Source organism: Cavia porcellus, unplaced genomic scaffold (assembly GCF_034190915.1).
Source record: "Cavia porcellus strain 051 isolate PalLab524CR breed Dunkin Hartley unplaced genomic scaffold, mCavPor4.1 scaffold_8, whole genome shotgun sequence".
Taxonomy (NCBI): Eukaryota; Metazoa; Chordata; class Mammalia; order Rodentia; family Caviidae; genus Cavia; species Cavia porcellus.
The window spans coordinates 93,069,269-93,088,833 of NW_026947491.1; the positions used below are offsets into that span (position 1 = coordinate 93,069,269).

The 19,565-nt window shown below is 55.8% G+C and overlaps 1 protein-coding gene and 1 long non-coding RNA gene across 5 annotated transcripts in view; one reads left to right on the top strand and one right to left on the bottom strand.

Annotated features, from left to right (window-relative positions):
* Positions 1-19,565, bottom strand: part of Nuak1 (NUAK family kinase 1) — a 57,467-nt gene that overhangs the window by 12,964 nt on the left and 24,938 nt on the right. For 3 of the 4 annotated variants that reach the window (XM_063255506.1, XM_063255507.1, XM_063255509.1), the window contains exons 2-4: positions 19,163-19,283; positions 5,007-5,158; positions 3,559-3,624 (exon numbers count right to left, since the gene is read on the bottom strand). In XM_063255506.1, the coding sequence (XP_063111576.1) occupies positions 3,559-3,624; positions 5,007-5,158; positions 19,163-19,283 (339 nt within the window). Of the gene's footprint in view, positions 1-3,558; positions 3,625-5,006; positions 5,159-18,793; positions 19,105-19,162; positions 19,284-19,565 lie in introns of those variants that run through there. The other variant, XM_063255508.1, reaches the window with a different exon arrangement.
* LOC134477430 (uncharacterized) lies at positions 12,750-19,421 on the top strand. The gene is made up of 2 exons (XR_010049502.1): positions 12,750-15,254; positions 18,588-19,421. It is a non-coding gene; the product is annotated as an uncharacterized LOC134477430 (long non-coding RNA).

Genomic DNA, 19,565 nt, shown 5'->3' on the forward strand with positions numbered 1-19,565 from the left:
CCAGTGGTTTCCGTCTCCTCTGGACCTCGGCAGGTCCAAGCCCTTCCCTGATCCACCGGCTGGCTCCCAGCATCGAGGGCGGGGGCAGCAGCCCCCCTCCCCTTGGTCCCTCCGCCCCCGCCCTGCAGACTTCCAGCCCCCTCCCAGGAGGTCGGCTGACCCGGCTCAGCCCTCCGCGCGCCAGGCGGTGACTGAGCCTGCGATGGGAATTGTCAGCATTCCGCTCTCCCAGAGTGGGATGTGAGTCCGGCTCATTTTTACTAATTGCAAATTAATGCTCTGCTGGGTGTATTTCCGTACAGGCTCTTGCACCAGCAGGAATGCAACCGAAGCAGCGCATTGCTGTCATTCTTTCTGCGGACCAGAAGAGCGAATATTTTTAGAAACCACGCCCTCGAGCAGTGGCCAGATCAGTGGTTTCCAGATGCCAAATGTGCCCTGTGCAAATCCACACGGGGTGGGGAAGGGAGGGACAGGAGCAGACGACACGGCTCGCTCCGTGACAGGAGTGACACAGGACAGACTCACACGGGTGTATCTGAGCACCCAGAGGTGCTGGTGGCTCCCAGAGGACCTGCCGCTCACAGCCACTTAGCTGGCAGCCCGTCCACGCCCGGGGTCCCCAAGCCCAGCAGGGACGGCTTGGGCCTTCGCGAATGCAAAGTCCAGCTGGTGGCCACGTAGCTGCTGCCTCTGTCAGCAAGGGCCCGGTCTAACTACGCCCCGGCCAGAAGCCGAGTCAGGATAGCAGAGTGGACACAGCCGGAAAACAAGTCAACACCAGCTGAAACATTTTAAAGAGCCTCGGTAGTGGGTGTGAGGCGATGAGAGGAGAATCCGCCTGGAATTCAGACATGTGAGCTGGGTCCCGGCGGGGCCTCCGCCTCTCCCCAGCAAACAGCTCTCCGGTATCCACTGCACCAAGGCCTGCGTGGAGAACGCACCAGGAAACCTCCACGGTTCTGCTCATTTCCTTTGGGACTCTGGGCGTGTCGCTGAGACTTTCTGGGTCCAAACATTGAAATAATGGGTTGTGAAATGATCATCAAAGTTCTCTCAACCTCCAAGAATCTCAAGTCTTAGGAGGTTTCCTTGAACAAGCACAGGAATAATAAATGACTTAAAAAATAGGAAGACTTGATTTTGTTTGGGACACACCTGTGTGTGTGTGATGCCAGCAGGAATTTCTAAGGAAAAGACATAGCTATGCCCGACTCTTAACTATAATCTGCTCTGTGTGTGCCATCTGCCTTCATGGTGCACGGGGTCCCAGGCTGGGGGGCCGTCCCTGGTCCCTGGTCCCTGGTCCCTGGGAGGGGGTAGTTTTATGCAAATAGAGCCGTGCTCTAGGCCTTGCCCCATTGTGCCACACACAATTGCTTTCAGAATTCTATCCATTCTTCTCTTCCCCGGGGCTGGGGAACTGTATGACTCGGCAGGAAGCTATGTGCCTTTATCACTTCGGAGACTACATCATGGGACCAGGAGGTCACCCTGTACCACAGAACCTAATCCCCAGGCTGAGCTCACATTCCAGGCCTTGTAAAGACTGCATTAGCTCCGAGCACTCTGGGGGCAGGTGGCAGGAAGAATCTGGAGAGAAAGTCACCAAGGTCAATGCACGACACAACCCTTAGAAGGCCAGGCCCCAACTGCTGACCGCCCTCCCTGGAAGCCAGGGCAGCTGGCTTCCCAATGGTGCCCTCTCCAAGGGCAGGCTCCTGTGCACGGTTAAGACGTGCTGCTCCTACACTGTCTCACATCAGGTGAGTCTGCTCAGTGCCCCGGGCCTGGGCCCAGGCACGAAGTACTGCTCGGGAAATACTCCCTGAAAAAAAAGGAAAAATAAAAAAGAAACTCCAGAGACAGAAGCTGGTGCCACTAAAAGCCAGACAAGATAACAGAAGCCAAGACCCACGAATAACTTACCCAAACCTGTAATCAGCAAGAGGCAGTGTGGCCCTGAGGACCCAGGCTGAACAGCTCCAACACCACAGGCCTCAGCCCTGACCCATCAGCATACAGCAATTTAGAACACAGAACATACAGGACGTCTTACTTAGACCCCAAAGCAAGCCTGGGGGCAGGTGCCGCTGAGGAAACAGTGGCTGGCTTTCCCAGTGCCGAACAGCCGCGAGCCGCAGAGCCCAGAACCTTCTTCCTCCTCCTGGAACAATCCACCCTCTCAGCCAGAAAACAAGAGACCTGAGGCTTCACCTCCTGTTCCCGCGCAGAACCGCTCCGACCAACTATATCTCCTCCTCACTCCCCAACTAGGCAGACCCAGGTGACCATGGTCAACCCCTCCACAGGGACAAGAGGTCACCGAGGCATTGCTTCTAGGGGGCTTGCAGAGGGTGTGGGGGTGGGGGTGCTGGTGTGGCTGCCACCGTGACCCACAGACAGAATCCAGACAGCAGGGCAACTCCACCCTTCAGGCCAGACAGGGGTCTGGTCAGCACTGTTCACTGACAGCAGCAGCAACAGAGGAGAGGAAGGCGCACGCTGGTTCCCAGGCTTCGGGGGCCGGGGACAGGCTGCTCACGTCACAAGAGGCCGATCCAGGGCTTCCTGCCAGGGCTGGGAGAACCAAGCCTATCTCATCATGAAGCCCACGCAGCCAGCCGAGTTTGTCTGCAAACCGTATTTGCTTATTTTGCAGACAGGATCAAAAGGACCTGGGAGTCTCCCCAGGAGGCCAGGAGAGCCTTCTCCAACTCCTGCAGCCAGCAAAAACGTGGCCTAAAAAAGAACCCCCATCCTGCCGCTTCTGCAGCACAAAACAGCCCACCTCTGGCGGGCACCCCAGGCCGGGGCTGTGTTTGGGGTTGGGAGAGGGAGAGAATGGAGGAGATTCAGGGAAGAAGGCAAGAGCCCTAACTGTACGCCCACATGGAAGCCAGGCATGCTGGCATACCCCTGCCGTCCAGTGCTGTAAGAGGCAGAGGCAAGAGCCCAGTCTGGGTAACTTAGTGATTTAACACAGCCCTCTTTCAAAATTTAAACAAAATTTAAAAGTTCTGAGAATGTAGCTCAGAGCAAAACTCCCTGGGTTCAAGCTCCACTACTACAAAAACAAACAAGGAAGAAACAGGTAGAACCTGGGGCCCTGCTAACAAATCCAGTATGATGATATAACCTACTACATGTCACCCAGGGGAGGAATTTGACACTCCTGCCCTGTTTCCCAGCTGTTACAGAGGTGCCATTCTCAGGGAAGTCAAAACAGGATGTGAAATGCACGATGGTGTAGAGATTCTTCTGGTGGTGATTTTGGCCTGTGAGCTGGGGGAGCGGCTGCAGGACCTGCATCTGCATCAGGCCTGCATCTCAGCAGGAAAAACAGGACCCATGCGCAGCAAGAGCCCGGTTAATGCTTGCTGGGTTTCATCTTAACCAAACCAAGAACTCCAGCAGGAGCCCTCTGGAAGCTGCCGGGCAGCAGGGGAAGTGGCTGCGCCTCCCAGCTGTACCTGACACAGGCTCGGCCACCACCATGGTCCCAATCAGTGCCACGACACACAAGCCCTGCCCAGCCATCGAGAGGCCAGAGCTCACCTTAATGTTGCAGCTGTCATCGAGCAGGATGTTCTCCAGCTTCAAGTCCCGGTGGACCACGCCGTTCTGGAAGGAGAAGACACAGAGGGGTCTGAGTGGATATGGTGGGGGGGATTGGGAGGAAGAGGCAGGTGGGGAGGGGTGGGGAGGGGGAGGGGCAGGCTTCACAGTGGAATGTTAGCCTCAGGAGAGAAAGGCACCACCTGAGGTCTCCACCTCCATCCTTTGCTGCCCTTGCTGCCATGAGCTCCCCAGCCGGCAGCCAGCGACAAGAGAACATCAGTCACTTGCTGCTGTGTGGCTACAGGAACATAGCTGGAGTTCCTTGACCCCCAGAGCCCATGGGACACCCCCCCCCGGCCAGCGTCCTCAGTGGAATGGGATTCTGTTGTCTGAACCACGTCACCCCAGGCTGGCAGACTAGATCTGCCTGCAAGGGATCCCAGAGAAGGGACAGACTCCTCTGCGGGGCACGCACACCTGGCCTATCCAACTGTCTGTCTGTCCACCTGTCCGAATCGTCTGTGCCCAGTCCACTCTGAGTCTGAAAGTTATCCCATCGCCAGCTCAGCAAGACCCAAGGCAGCAGGAAGCTGAAAGTTATCCCATCGCCAGCTCAGCAAGACCCAAGGCAGCAGGAAGGGGACGCAGTGCCACGGGCTGACAAAGTGGGAGGCCGCCACGCAGCATGGCCTCTCCATCTGGCAGACGCAGGCCAGGCTGGTGGCCAAGCCCTAGGACGAGCAGCCACATGGGTTGCAAAGGTGCCGTCCTTCCCTGGGCAGGACACAGGGCACCACACACAGCCTGCGCCTTCCTCTCCAGGACCCAGTCATCTCTCTAGGTGGAAGAGCAGTGAGCCCAGCAGAGCGGAGCACTGCGCACTGCGTGGGGGGCATGAAGCACACCCACCCTCCACCGCTCTCCCGAGCGCACCGGCACCTTCACAGCCCGACCTGGCTGTTTACTTTCCTTTCCGACTGACAGCTCCTAATCTCGCCAAAAGCGCTGCCTGCACAGAGATGACAGCTCGAATCTCTGCTGCCGCCTCCTAATCGGAGCCCTCGGGTGGTGTTTTATTCTCAGAAACAAACACAAGCCCAGGGTGCCTGGTCTGGTCTGAGTTAAACACCCGTTTGGTGACACGGTTCCCCTCCCAGCTCTCTCGGTGAGACGGAAGAAAGCTGGATTCACATGGAATCCAACATTCACACATTTCCAGGCTCGGGAACGGGCTCTGTGGGCTTTCCAGTGACACAAGGACAAACACGGTCCCCAAGGGAGAAGCAGAGGTCAGACACTGCCAGCAGTGGCCCTGGGGACTCAGTCACGGTGACATTCCTCTCCCTGCGCTGTAAATTCTCCCGATGGCCAACAGACAGCCCTCTGATAACACAGAGCGACACGAAGCACCCCAAGGGCCTTTGCCCGCCTGCTGTCCACCGTACCTTGTGGCAGTAGTGCACGGCGGAGACGATCTGCCGGAAGAAGTGCCTGGTCTCCCTCTCACTGAGGCGCCTCCGCTCGCTGATGTAATCGTACAGCTCGCCCTTGCTGGCGTACTCCATGATGATCACGATCTTATCCGTGTTCTCAAACACTGAGGGGGGAAGAAACAAGAAACCCGTTTATCCAGCAAGCTCAGGGGTGAGGCAGAAAGATGGAGAAAACCCGCCAGGGCGTGGAGGCCAGCAGGTGGAGAGGCCGGCAGCCCCGCAGCTCCACGGTGGGAGGACGTGGGAGTGCACCCTGCCAGGGGGATGCAGGCTGCCTCGCCGTGGTTCTCAGCATGACTATCAACCACGTGATGCAGACCAGTCACCTGGATCTGCCACCCTGCTGACCCCCAACGGCAGCCAAGTCTTGCTCAGAGCCATCCTGACACGTCGTGTCATTCAGCATGGCCCGCCAAGTGCCACGCGGCCCCACGATCCCTTCCCAGACCTAATCACACCCAGTGTGTGCTGTGTCGCCTATCTCCCCACGCAGGGAAATGAAGGTTGGCCCATCTCACAGACTGATACACAGACCAGCCCAGGACGGCGTCAGGCACACGGAAGGGCCCCAGTTATTGTCAGATGAGTGAATTCGAGGTTCCTAAGTGCATTTTGGACACAATTAAGTAACCACGCAGCGCTTACCATGTACCAGGCTCATGGAAGCTCCCAGCACCCTGATGTGGACAATTCATGTAGACCTCACAGCAAGCCGGGAGAAAGGTGTACCCACTTACCATGTGAAAAATGAGGAAATGAGCCTAGGAGGCCGTGGGGTGTGCAGGAGCTTACGAACGCAGGTAGCTGGCTCCAAAAGTCCAGCAAGAGGCGCAGGCGAAGGGTCCTCTGTGAGCACTGGCTGGAACCAGCTCACCTCTCGCCAGGCAGACGGGGAAGGGCAGCAGCTCAGGCCAGTGTTCTGCCAGGACCACTGCGCCCTGGAGCTGGGGTCCTGCCTCCAGCCTGAGCCCCTGCTCAGCCAGCCCCCGTGCCACCAGGGACAGCGCTGTCTGCAATCTCTCCAATGCTGCTCTCTCCTTGACCCCAAAGCTCTCTAGCAACAACCCTCAAACTCAGGGTTTCAGGCAGACATGCTGTGGCCAAGGCAGGACACACTAGAGAAGGCCGGGAAGGAAGGACGGGCTCTGGGCTCAGAACGACCTCGTCGCCGTTAGGGTCCTGCGTCAACTTGAGTGGCTGAGGGCTCTGCCCCAGGGACTAGCGGAGCACAGTGCTAAGCCAGCTGGGTGGACCATGGAGGCACAGCCTGGGGGCCTCTGTCTGGGCCCTTGCCCTTCTTCCCTGGGACTGTGCCCTGCTTCGCTTCCCAGCCACCGAGACCTGACAGCTTCTCTCCCCTCAGCCCTGCCACGGTGACTTTTCCACCTCGGAACCAGTGGCCATGGACTGAACCTTCCCTCAGTGAACCTTCCCTTCCTCTGAACTGTGGGCACCAGGTGCTGTGCCCAGTGACACCTCAACCAAGCCACTCCACTGACACCTGTTTCACACTTGGAGCAAAGACAAAATAGGTGATAACAGTTTCAAGGTCTATCCCTCCCAAGGGAGATGCTATGAAAACTCTGTGGGGTGCCAAAGACCACCCTGAAGGGGCTGGACCTCCCTCCTCCACCCCTGAGCTCCTCCAAAATCCACCGGGGCAGCTGCACAAACCTGCCTCTCACTCTACCTGGCCACATTCGCCTGCTGACACATTCAAACAGTGCCCATTTGGGGTTGCTATTCATCCATTTCTTCTGCCAGGACTGCATGCCCAGCCCAAGAGAGACAGAGTCTGCCTGGGGAACAGATGCTTCCAGGCAGGGCTCCCAGCTCTGCCTCTTCCTGGCCCAGGAACTCTGGGGGAACTTGGGGCTCTGACCCTCACTTTAGTGAGGTGTGAACTTCTTACACATCTCATGCTTCCTCAAACATGCTAAATACTCAGGGTGAAGGCCGTGCAAGCCGGGTGCGCTCAACACTGTCCACTACTGCTGCTGGCAACCGTGCTACCAGACCCCAGAGACAGGCACAGGATCGGACACGCAGGTGATGCACCACTGAGCTCCAAGGACGTACTCCCAGCCTGGGTCCCCTCCCCACAGCTTATTTCCGGCTACTGGGAGCCCAGGCCCCTCCAGCTCCTCCACGGCTCCTTCAAATCCAGCCTACCCTCCTGATAAGATGCAGGAAAAGGGACGAATAGAAGAGGGTGACCAGATCTACTTGGCCACGGTGGCATTTTCCAGCCTCGCCGGAACTAGCCGCTGCCAGGATTCCAGACTGGTGCTCACCATCCCCCAACAGTAAAACCTGGACTCTGCAAGTGCGGCTTTAGGCGACGCGGCTCAGGCTCCAAGGACAACAGATGGATGCCCGGAGACGGCAGCTGGGCTTCTCAATTTAAACAGCGGGAAGCTGAAAGCGGAAGGCTCTTTGACAGGCAAATAAAAAAGGGCCCACAGAGCCCAGCGCAGCTGAGAGGAGGCAAAGCCGCTGGCCTCTGGGGGACTGTGGCGAGAAGCCATGGGTCACCGCCACCCATCCACCCAGGGCTATCTGGTGACCGGGTCCGCCCTGTGCAGCTGGTCAGCTTGGCAGCACAGACACAGGCGCTCAGGCCAGCACAGCTCAGAGCGGCAAGGATTTTACTGAGGAAGCCCCGCCTGTCCCCCGTTTAGGGTACACACAGGACACAGAACACGGTAAGAGGGAACGGTGCTCGGCCGTAAAGCAGAATGGAATCGCGCCATCTGCAGAAAGACAGGGAACCGGAGATCATCACGCTACCAAGTCAGACGCAGAAAGCTAAGCACCGCACAGTGTCTCTGCCACTCGAAGCCTAAAACAGAGATTAGTAAAATAAAGCGGAGGTGGTAGGAAAGAGGAAAGCAGACGCGCTGTTGGGCGAGGGGACGATGGAGCAAGCGGAGAGGAGGGGAGCCATCACCTCGTGGCGTGCTCGCACCGATTCCCCTAAGCGAACATCACTGCACGCAGAGCACTCGTAAAGGAGAAACGTTAAGATCCCCGACTCCGTCCACCGGCTCTCCTGCCCTCCCAGCACCCTGCCCCTCCTCATCCCCTAAGACTGCATTGGGAGAGGCCAATGAACAGCCCCTCAGACCCGTCTGCTGGGCTCCAAAGACATCCCAGGGGCACAGTGGCCCAGGCAGATGTCCAGAAAACACTGGGGAGCCCGCACAGACCCTGGTCCTTGGAGCTCTGCAGGTCACCTGAGCCCCTTGAAGGCCTAACAACAGACAGAAGGACCCGTCAGGACCCAGCACGAGCACCAGGTGGACCACACGGAGGTCCCCGGGTGAGCTCGGCTGCTCTCTGTCACCACTGGAGAGCTGTCCTTCAACGTGCTTTGACACCATCCTTCACTGGCCAGGGGCCAGGCCCTGGTGGCAGCCACCGCGGAGGAGCTGAATGCAGGCCAGACTTCCAGACTGCGGACAGGCCCTGTGTGCCACGGGTGAAGCTGGGGACCTTGTCCGAGCACCACATGTGTGCAGACCTACTGACACGCACCCTGCACGCAGGCATACACAGGCAGGCTCCCCTGAGTCATCTTCCGGCTGGTGGGAACGGGCAGAGCAGGGACACACTGAGTGCGCTGCTCCTGTGCGTGCCCCGACCTCACTGTTCTGCCCAGCAGGTGAGGCTAGGGTTTCCAAGCAGCACTGCAGGGGCTCTCTGAGCTGCACCATCCACGGGCACTCTTCCTTGACCGCCTCAGCTGCCACTTGGGCCACCCAGCAAAACAAAACCCTCTGACTCTCCTCTGCCGCCAGCATGACTCTTCCCAAAGGACCCAGCAATCCCCATTCTTTTTCCAGAATAGCCTAGGATTGAAAGCCGTAAGAGGGCCTGGGGAGGGCGCGCTGAACAATGCCAGCTTCCCCACCCCAGGCCCAAGGCTCCTTGCCGCTGGCTCCGGGCACCACTGGTAGGATGGCAGGACATTCCTGGCCATTCTTCTGGCAAAATGGGCTGCTCCCCTTGGGCACTCTGACAACGGGTTATTTATAAGCCCAGAAATCTTGTCTGTGTTTGTGTTATTAGTCACTAAGCAAAAGCTTATTTTGCAGTACTTGGGAAGGGTTTCCTTTCTGAAAAATGCAGGCCTGTGTCTCTTGGCTAGACACTTCTACCCAGAAGCCCAGCAGCTCCAGAAGGGGAAGAATGGTGGCCCTTGCCGTGCCAGGCCCACTAGGAAACTTCACACCCTGAACAGCAACTTGGCTGGGCCGGAGGCAGCCCGGGTCACTGGGCCAGGCCCGTGTGGCCGCAGCCTGCTTCTGAGTAAAGCAGCAAAGTCTGTACAGCACCGACTGGGCGCTGGCACCTGAACCCCCCACTCTGTGTCCTCTTTCTGCCCCTAACCTCCCCCAGGGTATAAACAAGCCACTGTGGTGACTGCTGTATGCGAGCTACAAGCGTAGAGCTGTGCGACTGTGGACCTGCTTAAAAATGTTAGTTAGAAAGGGGAGGGAGCTGCCACTCTGTGTCCCTTTGTGCTGGTTCACAGCTCAGCAGGACCTGAGTGAGCAGGGCTGCGCGGGGCCATGCGGTGCCGCCTGGTGGTTCCGTGACACAGCCTTCCCTGTGGGGCTTCCCTGGTCACTCCAGGGCTGAGAGGACACCCGGACTGTCTCGGTCAGCACCGAGTGACCTGGGGGGCCCAGGATGGCTGGGGAAGCCTGGGCCGGCCCAGAACGGGGCTTGAAGAAAGCAGGCCCCCGTGGAGCGGAACCCACGACGTGCCGCGGGTCTTGCTGCACTAACAGCAAGCTTTCCGCTCTGTGACAAACCCCAAGCCGCCCTCCGGCCCGCCTTTTCTTCCACAGAGGTCTGCCTGCTTCCCGGACACCACTGCACTGCTTCTGCTTTCTGTTTATTTTCCATTTCTAGGGAGAGGCGGGACTGGTTGCCATGGCAGCAGCTGCTGCTCCACATTAACCCTGAATTTCATCAGCTGCTCCCTCTGACAGCCTGATTCTGCCATCCGATTGTCCGGCTTTCACAACCGCACTAATTACCCAACTCCTGACGCGTCCCTCCTGCTGCTCTGGAGGTTAACAGCACAACTTGTATAACTTGAGAAAACGTGTATCACAAAACCAGTGCTCTGGCCAGAGAGAAATGCTGGTGGGTGACATCTTGGGCTTCTTTTTAACCATCCGCTGAGCATTTCTGAGCCAAACCCGCTAGGCCATTGAGCAGGAAAGCGGCTCAGGGGAGAGTGGAGATCAATCCATAGGACACTTCAGGAAGAGAAGGTTTGGGAAAACAGAGGCTTTCTTTCTGTGGAAATGGAAGGTAAGTTTCTGGTTTACACAGAATCTCGAGGGAAGAAGATTAGTTTGTTGCTTTTAAACAAAACGCCAAGGGTTAAAGAGGACTGACCAGGATTCTCTTCACCCCTTTGCCTGTCCCAACTTCATCTCCTAAATTAGTTCCAGGATGTCACCATTCCTAGACGGCATCTGCAACTGTCCTAAATCTCAGACAAAAGTGCCTCTCCACTCCCAAGGGGCTCCCTTATTCAAGGCCAGTGAGAGCCTTGAAGAACGCAGCATGGTTTTCACCTCAGAAACAATGAGAGCTCTTGAAAGAACTGTCCAAAGCCTCGTTACCTCGTTAAGTCAGTCAATTCAAGATTTGTTCTTCAAAAATTTCCTCCCGAAACTAATTTTCAAACATCTGGTGAGCTCCCAGCTTCACTGCATGGCCCCAAGGCCTCCAGAGTCTGGCAGCCCAGGGCAACCAGGGTGAGAAAATCCAACCAGATGGGCAGCTCCCCAGGGCCTAGGGGTGGTCAGGGTTGAGTCACCGGGTTTCCTTGGTTTGGACAATGGAGGGCTTTTAAATTCACTCATTGTCTTTTCTTAGACCCAAACCTCCTCTGGATGCTGGGTGGCATGCCCAGAAGAACCACGGCCAAGCAGCCCACCCACTGCCCACCACCTTGGGCTTCAGAGAGGCAGGAGAATGGAGAGAAACTGCAGGCACCACCTGCAGAGCTTGGTCTTGAGCACTACTTAGGACCCAAAAACAGACCCGGGAAGGCGGGGGCCAGGGCTGAGATAGAGAAGCAGCGTTGGGAAAAAGCGGGACTTGGGGGCGACACATTGGTCTGGCTTTCGGGGCGTCCTCCTTCCAATAGCAGGCCCTGGGGCTGTGTTCATGGAAACAGGGGCTCCACCAACCGTCAGCACACACTCAGCCCCGACCATCCCCTCCGTGACTCCAAGTGGGCCTTTCTGTCTCACAAACACAGCCTCAACTGTCCTGCCTGTGATGGACACAGCACCCGACTACCCTCGGCTACACAAGGCCTCTTGGACTTGACACAGGACATGCCTAAAAAAAGCACGCCCCCACCCCCGCCCCCTAGTTCTGGCAATGGTGGGGCGCCAAGCCCCTCTGGGCACACAGCCTCAGTTTCCCCTCACAGAAATCACAGCTGTGGTCTTTGCCGCGGGCTCTTTGGACCTTTGACCACTAAGCCCAGGTGGCAAGGCCAGGCCTGTATTTCTCACCTTCCAGCGGGAGCCACTGCTGGACACACCACCCAGCAGAGCTCTGCTACCCTGAGCAGCACCCAGGCGGCCTCTCAAGCACCAGTGCACAGGAGCGAAGGGCTGGGCTCCCGCACCCGGGCTCTGTGGGTTCAAACCCAGCTCTGCCCTGAGCAGCAGGAAGACGCCAGCAAGTGCATGCTCCAGGCCGCTAAGCTAATGGAGCGGGACGTGCCCATTCATTTCAAAAGACCCCACACAAACGCAGCAGGTTCTTTCTTTCCCACTTAAAAATCGGCTTCAAGTACAAGTGGTATTATTTAAGGCACTGAAAAATACTGAATTCCAGGAAACTCAGAAGGGCGGGGCAGGACAGCCAGGGAGTCGCATTCATTCTCAGTGTTGTATTTCTAATCTCCGGCCTCTGGGAAAATGACTCGGGTGTAATCAAATGAAAACAATGAAAATAATACACTGGCAGGTCAAATCGCTCACTTAATAGAAAACTCATTAAAAGGGAGCTGGAAAGGCTCACAGCTGAGGACTTACCCCTGCAACACCTAGTGAGGCAAGGGCGGTTGGGGGACCGAATCCCTTGTTCGAGTCCAGTCCACAGGGCCTTGGTGTAGAGCGCAAATCCAGCAGCCAAGGGGGTGCAGTAAAATCAGTGCCTTGGCTTGGGTTCAAAGAGAAAGCGCAAGCTTCCGCAGTGCTTCACCAAGTCTAACGAGCTGCTTCACGGGCTCTGGGGCCCAGACGAGGGCAGGCACCACATAAACTCTGGCTCGTGGCCGTGGATGATGTGCTTCTTCCCAGAATCTGCAGATGACAACTGACCAGAGCCGGTTCCCTGAACAGGGCTCTACCCCTCCAGGCTGCAGGTTGAAGCCCCGGTTCTCAGCCTGGCGAGTTACTCTGCAATCCTCAGGAAAGGTCCCCAGCCTCAGCGTCTTGTGCGAACTCCACTGAGATCCCCGTGGCCGGCAGTCCTCACTCAGAATCAAGGTCTGAGAATCCTCGATCCACAGACTGCACCTGTGGCCAGCACTGCTAGGTAACGTCAGATGCAAGGGATGCAACCCTGCTTCACTCTGACCTTCAACAGTGGTGGAAAGGCTCTCTCCATCTCCCTCTCACATGAGGCCTGGCCCAACCCAGAGCCAGATTCCGAAGGTCAGGTGGGTCCTAGACTGCCTTTGAGAGCCAGGGCTCAGGGATGCGACCAGGGCTCAGCCATTCACAGGGGTCGGCAGCACTTTCTGAACCCCGGGCCTCTGCTGGGGCTAGGGCGCACGTGGGCCACCATGGGCTGCAGGCTTCACAGCCCCTGCCCCTGGACTTCTCTGCTCCACAAGATTTTGAGAGCAAAGTTTCAACACAAGTCAAGAGCAAGATCCCTTTCCAGAAGGCGCCCCCAAAATTTGGGAGGCACAGGTAACCTGAAAAGGCAGAGTTTAATGCAGTTTCTGGAAAGATGGGACTTCAGAGGCTGCTCACAATCCGGACGCCAGTGTATCTTCCCCAGGCGGCTGGTGGAAGGCTCACGGGGCAGGCACGAGACACACAAGCTCATGCAGACAGGCATCTGTGTTCGTCTCTTCAGCCTTTTTTTTCAAGTTTGAAGAACAAAGAGCATGAAGGCCAGGCCCCCTTGCCCCTTACTAAGCCTCAGCGCAGCCTATACAGAGCCAACGATAAAGCGGCATCGCCTGGCAGGCCATGACAGAGCTTTCCAGAAACAGAAACCAGGGCATGAAAGGGAAGGCTCACACCACCCGTCCCCCACTGCGCCGCTGGCCCTGCCGGGCTGCACGGCTACCAGACGGGACGGGAGGTCCCTGAAAGCATCCAGCTGCCAGGACGTTCCTCGGTGGTTCTGCAGATCAGGTCTCCCGGCCACTCCAGGGGAAGTGGGGGTGAGACACCCCGCCTTTGATGTATGAACTCCGTCCTGAAATCGGACCCTGAGGCAGAAACTGTTTTCTCTCTTCCATCCCCTGCACCCAGTGGGAAGCTCCAGGCGCACTTCCTCCCCAGCTGCTTTTCCCATATTGTCAATTACCTTCCTGCTGAGGGCAAGGGATTCCTCTGCCCTGAAAGGGTCCACCTCCAAAAGGCCGCCAGTTTCCTCCTTCCTCTTCTCCACATGAGGTGACCCTCAGTCTCACACACCGGTCAGTCGGGCGGGATGTGTCCTCTCTCATTGACTTAACATCAGAGCTGGCTACAGCTTGTGTCCATCCAGAGCTGACAAATTTGAACCCAACACCTTCACCCAGGGTCCCAGAATGGTGAACCCCAGGGTCTGGCTCAGAAGGACACATTTTTGAGTTGATTCAGTGAAGTCCTGGATTTTTCTGGGTATCGAGAATGAAATCTAAATAACTTATGTATTCACAGTGTTCTGGAGTTTAGGAAACCCTGGACCGGGGAGCTGACGAGATGCTGGCTGCAAGCTTCGTCTTAGGAGGCTGGTGGAAAAAACTGACCTACAAATAACAATCTGCAAAGCTGACATTTACTGTGTGAGGCATAAGACAGGGAACAGCAGAGGCCACGGCTCCGCGTGTCACGGGTCCTAAGATGACACTTCTGTCCAGGAGCAGGAGAGAGCAGACCACCAAGGGGCCCGGCCCACGTCAGGAGGGGCTTCACAGAGACCCTCCCCCTCCCCAGGATCAACAACTGACCCACGACGTAGGACTCGGAATAACTCTGGAAAATGAATGTGCTCCCTAAGACAAACTTCCCACGAGGCAGGCGTGTAAATAGTTCATACTTCACCGACATCAGGACGAAGCAGGGCGTGTACGTCTCCTAGCACAGGGTAAAGTCATTCCCAGCTGTTAGTACTTTTTTATAGTATAAATAAAAAGTGTTACTTCCCCTCAGACCCTTCCAGTGACTTCCCACGGTGCCTGGCATAGAATCCACACTTTGTCCTTTACCCGCCATGGTCAAGGCATGCGGTTCCTCTTCTTCCTCCGCCCTCTAACCCACCCCTCCCTCGGTGTCACAGGTCCTCTGTCACTGTGTAACAGAAATCGTAACTGGGCCAACTCCACTGGCTCAGGAACCACTCAGGGGATCAGTACAATTTACTTCTGGGTGTACCTGGGGTTAGGAAGCACTGCCTAGGGTGCACTCTCAGGCACTGTCCCGGGCTCTGCTTCCTGGCCACCGTAACTAAGCCACTCTGCTCCCCCACCAGCATGCACCATGACGTTCCTGCCCTGGAGCCAGGAAACCACGGACTCAATCCCGAAACCTGGAGCCCATCCTTTCCCGTTTATGCAGCACGTGTGGGTACCGAGTCCCAGCCACAGGAGAGCTGGCTGACACCCGTTCTGAGCCTCCTTGAGCACACGCCCACGCTTCCCCTGGGCCTAGAAGACTCTGTTCTTTAAAGGACTTGGACCCCACTTCTCTAAGGATCAGCTCCACAACCAGTTTCTCAAGAAACCACCGGGCAGAAATGCTTCCCGGCCGCGCTATCTGCTCACGTTGTTGAATGCCAGTCTTGCTTCCTCCACTGCCAGCTCCGAGAAAGACGGAGACTGTGCCTGTTTGTCCCTGCATTCCTGGTGCCTAAACTGAGCCTCAGCGCACAGCGCGCTCTTTCACGAGGAGTGAACCACCTCATCTCTGCAGCTGGTGTCCAGCACCACAGGTTAGTACAGACCTTCCCCTCCCGACACCCAAACCTCCTGAACGCGCAGGATCGGGCATGTTGCTACTCTCCCACGCTGCTGCTATTGCGTGTGTGTGTGTGTGCACAAGCGTGTATAATTATAATTATGTATTATTGAAGAAGAAATTGTAAAGTTCTTTAATAGCTTCTCTTCATTTGGCGAACGTCCAAAGAGCCACTTAAGGGCCTCGAGCTGATTTCCCACTTAGCAAATTAAGGCTCTGGGCCGAGGAGCTCACAGAGCCAGGTCCCTGCCACCACTGCCGCCACGAGCCAGGGCTCTGCACGGGCCGCCGGGTCAGGAGGGAAGGGGCGGGCAGAGGTGGCCACAGCACTGGCAACACCAGAACCAAGGCAGATAGAAATGCAGGACTGCAGCGTGGAGGAAGAACAAAGGGGTCAGGAGACCCAGGTGCCAGGGCCACCTGCAAGCTGTGACAGTGGGCTGACGTGTGAAGTCCTAACCCACGTTACCCCAGAATGTGAGCCCACCTGGGTACAGGTCTTCACAGAGACCATGAAGTCGAGGTGGTCATTAGATGTGTCCTAAGCCAGGATGACCAGGGTCCCTGTGAGAACAGGAAATCTGGACACAGGCAGGAGGAGGCCACCCGCTGTCACTTTGGTCTGGGACTTCGGCCCTCAGAACTGCACAGAATAAATGCCTGTTGTGCACGTCCTCGAGGGTCACCAAACGAGCACACAGCAAGTCCCTAGCTTTCTGGTGTCCGTCTCCAATGGGACACCCCGCTGCCCAGCTCGAGGGTTTGCTTGAAGACAAAACAAAACTAGGGTGGGTGGGAGGCAGAATCTAGGGGTCCTGCGCCCGCAGTAAAGCAGCTACAGTCAGGGCAGGGGACTGTGGGGTCCCAGGCAGAGGTGTGAGAAGCGGACGCAGCCTCAGCAAGCTCCTACCGCTAATGCCGGGAAGGGCGGGGGCTGCCCTCCCGCACAGCAGCTTCGTGGATGTGGAGAAACAGAACTTGTATGGGAGAAGGGAAGGGGAACAGAACAGAAACCAGTGATCTCCGAGAAATTTAAAGAGGAAAAGACCTCACTTGAGTCCCTAGCAGTCTGCCAAACACATGCAACACCTTTTATTTGTATGGACCTTGCAGGTCTCAAAACACTTAAAAGCCAGCATGTTCTCTTTAACCTCCTGGAGGCCAGGAATCCCTCAGGGAGTCTGGCAAAGGCTATGCACCTTCTCTCCAGAAAGACACCAACCCACGCAGGCACGTGACACACAACACAGCAGCGCTGTGCAGGAGAAATCTCCACAGTGATGAACATGCAGATCTGCTCTGCCCTGACAGGGGACCCACTGGCCACTGCGGCTCTGAGCCCTGAATGTCACGACCACAGTGTCCTCCTAATCACGGTCTTGAGCCTTTCCGGACATGCACTGTGCCCCTGAATCCTGCCAGCATCCTTGCAGGTGGGCAGGTGTGGTTACGGGGGCTGTCGTCTTCACAGACTCCCCGGATTTGGAACTGAAGCCTGCATCAATCTGACAGGCAGAGTCAATGGATCCATCTCTTCCCGGTTACCTAACACCCGCTTCACAAATGCAGGCCCTGGGCCCTCGTAAGGCTCTGAGGGAAGTTAACTCTCCTCACCAAAACAACCTGAATCCACGCAGGACACAACTGTGAGGTTACAAAGCGAGGGCTTCTCTGTTTCTTGAAACCTCCAGCAGAGCTGAATGGAAGCCACCCTGACTTTGTAGTAGAATGTCCTCTACCGAGGGTCATCGCTGGCCGGCACTTTGGCAGAGGGACAGTTTCCTGTTCCCATTCGTCTTGTCTGGGTCCCTAAGAGGGCACGGTGCTGGCACAGATGCAGTCCCTCCATGCCAGACTTCAGCTTCTCTAGCGTGACTCCCAAGAGGACACCGGAGACCTCCCACTGGAGGTGGCCTAGCTGCCCCCCTCATAGCGCCCCCTGCTCCAGGCCAGCACAGTTCAGAGCCGTGCTCGGGGAGCGCAGGACCCTCATGGTGCACAGCACACAGGTCATCGTCACTCTGGCCTTCAGGTCTCCACAGTAACCAGGCCACCTGCAGCAAAACCTCAGAGTTTAATAGGTCACTCTCACCTTCCAGCCCAAACCTCTCATCGCTGGTGACTTTTAGTCCCTCTGTTTCTCCAGCACGTTCCGATTTATCAGCGTGCAATCCAACACTTGCCAATCTTCCCCCACAAAAAAGCCTCCTCTAGGCCAGCCTGGAAACCACACTTCTCCACGAAAACGTCCAACTCCCAGGCCTCCAGGGGCCCCATCTCTGCAGCTTGCAGGGCTGCACGATGCTTTCCACACTGCCCCACTGTGTGGTTTCCTAATTCTGGGATCCCCACCCCACTCATCTTCAGCAGGCTGAAGGCCTGGGCAGGGAGCAGACAGCAGAGGAGATTCTCAGACCCGGGCCTGCCCCAGTCTCCCGCTCCGCAGGCCAGGGCGAGTCCTGAGAACCTGCATTTCCAACCATCCCAGCCTGACGCTGCTGGCCCGACAGCAAGACCTGCTTGTGAAATGAACACGTGACGGAAGGATTAAAATCCCCCTTCAATGTCCTCCTCCCTTAATGGCTCCAAAAATGAGCCCTAGAAAGAAGGGATAAAAGATAAGACTTTCCAATATTTACTTCTAGATAAGCAGCAAAAATACAGACAGCAGAGCAGGGGTGATGGCAAGAGGAGACGAAGGGAAGTTAAGCCATCTGGCTTCTTCGCCCCACTGGGCACCCCCTGTAAGATCCCCCCAGAAGTGAAAAACAGATTCTTCAGCCAACCACATCACATACTCAAAAATACCCTGGGAAACACTTCAACTCACTAAGCCTAACACTAGGAATTTTTTCATAGGAAAATAACCAGAAATAACCGTGAAAATGATGCGGAAGGAGGAAGAGCAATAAAACTCTTTTCAAAACAGCCAGAAATTTGGAACAACTTAAATGTTTGGCAACAGAATCGAGATTCAATAAATCATGGTATGTCCATAAATGAAATATTATGAAGCCTCTTTAAATGCTTTTACAAAGCATATTTACTGAGATACATGATGACAAATGAAAAGAAAAGCAACATAAACAATATAGCCTAACTCTGGGTAAAAACCACACACGAACACAAAGAAACAGGTTAAAATTACAGACACAAAGGGAGTTATGCATCCAAGAGGGGTTAGAAGGGCAAATTTTTTTAAATTGTAACACGCCTATTTCACTCACACACACTGCCTGTGCCATTATTGTAGGATATTCAAAGAAATTACAGGCTGTGCAAGGTTTATACTTTCTGTTTCTTCCAGGGAAGGACCAAAAGAGCAGAGCCAAAGCAGAAACATATTTATAAGCCTTCCGCACCCGCTCTTTCATAAACACCAGCCACGATCCGGCTGCGTCAGCAGAGCACACGCAGGCAGCCCCAGCTCCTGCTCCTGCTCCTGCTCCTGCTCGGCTGTACCCGGGCCTGCTCAGAGCTCACTGCTAACCCGCACTTGGAAACGCGCCATACCCCCACAAAGCGGTCCCCTCTGGGGAACGACAGTGACCATGCATCCGCCCAGCAAGCTGCCATCTTCCAGTTCTCCAGGCTGTCTCTGCCGACCGGCTTTCAGTAACACAGGTTGCTAAGCAACCCCCAAGGAGCCGGGAAGATGGAAAAAAGTGCCTGCCAGAGATGCTTTATGACCCGAATGAGCTGCCCTACGTGTGTCTGGCTGCCTTCAAGGTAACCAAATAAGAGATAACACTGGGCTATTTTTGCATCATGAAGAAAAACATTTGGCTCCTGCCCAGCAGGGCAATTACCTATCAAAGCCTCGGCAAGGCCCCGTGGGATGAGAAATGGTAACGGATATGGAGGGAAAGAGGCGTCACTGACCTTCATAAATGCTGATGATATGAGGGTGGCTGAGGGATGACATGATCTCAATCTCTCGTCTGATGTGAACCATGTCTTGTTCATCCTTAATTTTGTCCTTACGAATGGATTTTATAGCAACCTATAAAGTCAGGAAATGAAATGTTACTCAGAGAACTAAACAGATGCAAATCAGCCATTGGGGGGAGGGTTAAAAAATAAATACAGATGTTACTTGTTGGCAAAACTGACAATCACCAAAACAAAGTTCCAAAATCCCCCCGTCATGTCTTTCATTTAGAGCAAAAACATCCTTCTCCCAGCAACAGAAAACAGCTTTTAACAGCCTGGGGTTTAGGATCATGGTTTTTTCATACAGCACAGGCTGCCTAATATGGCAAGGTTCATTTACTCCAGGAATTCT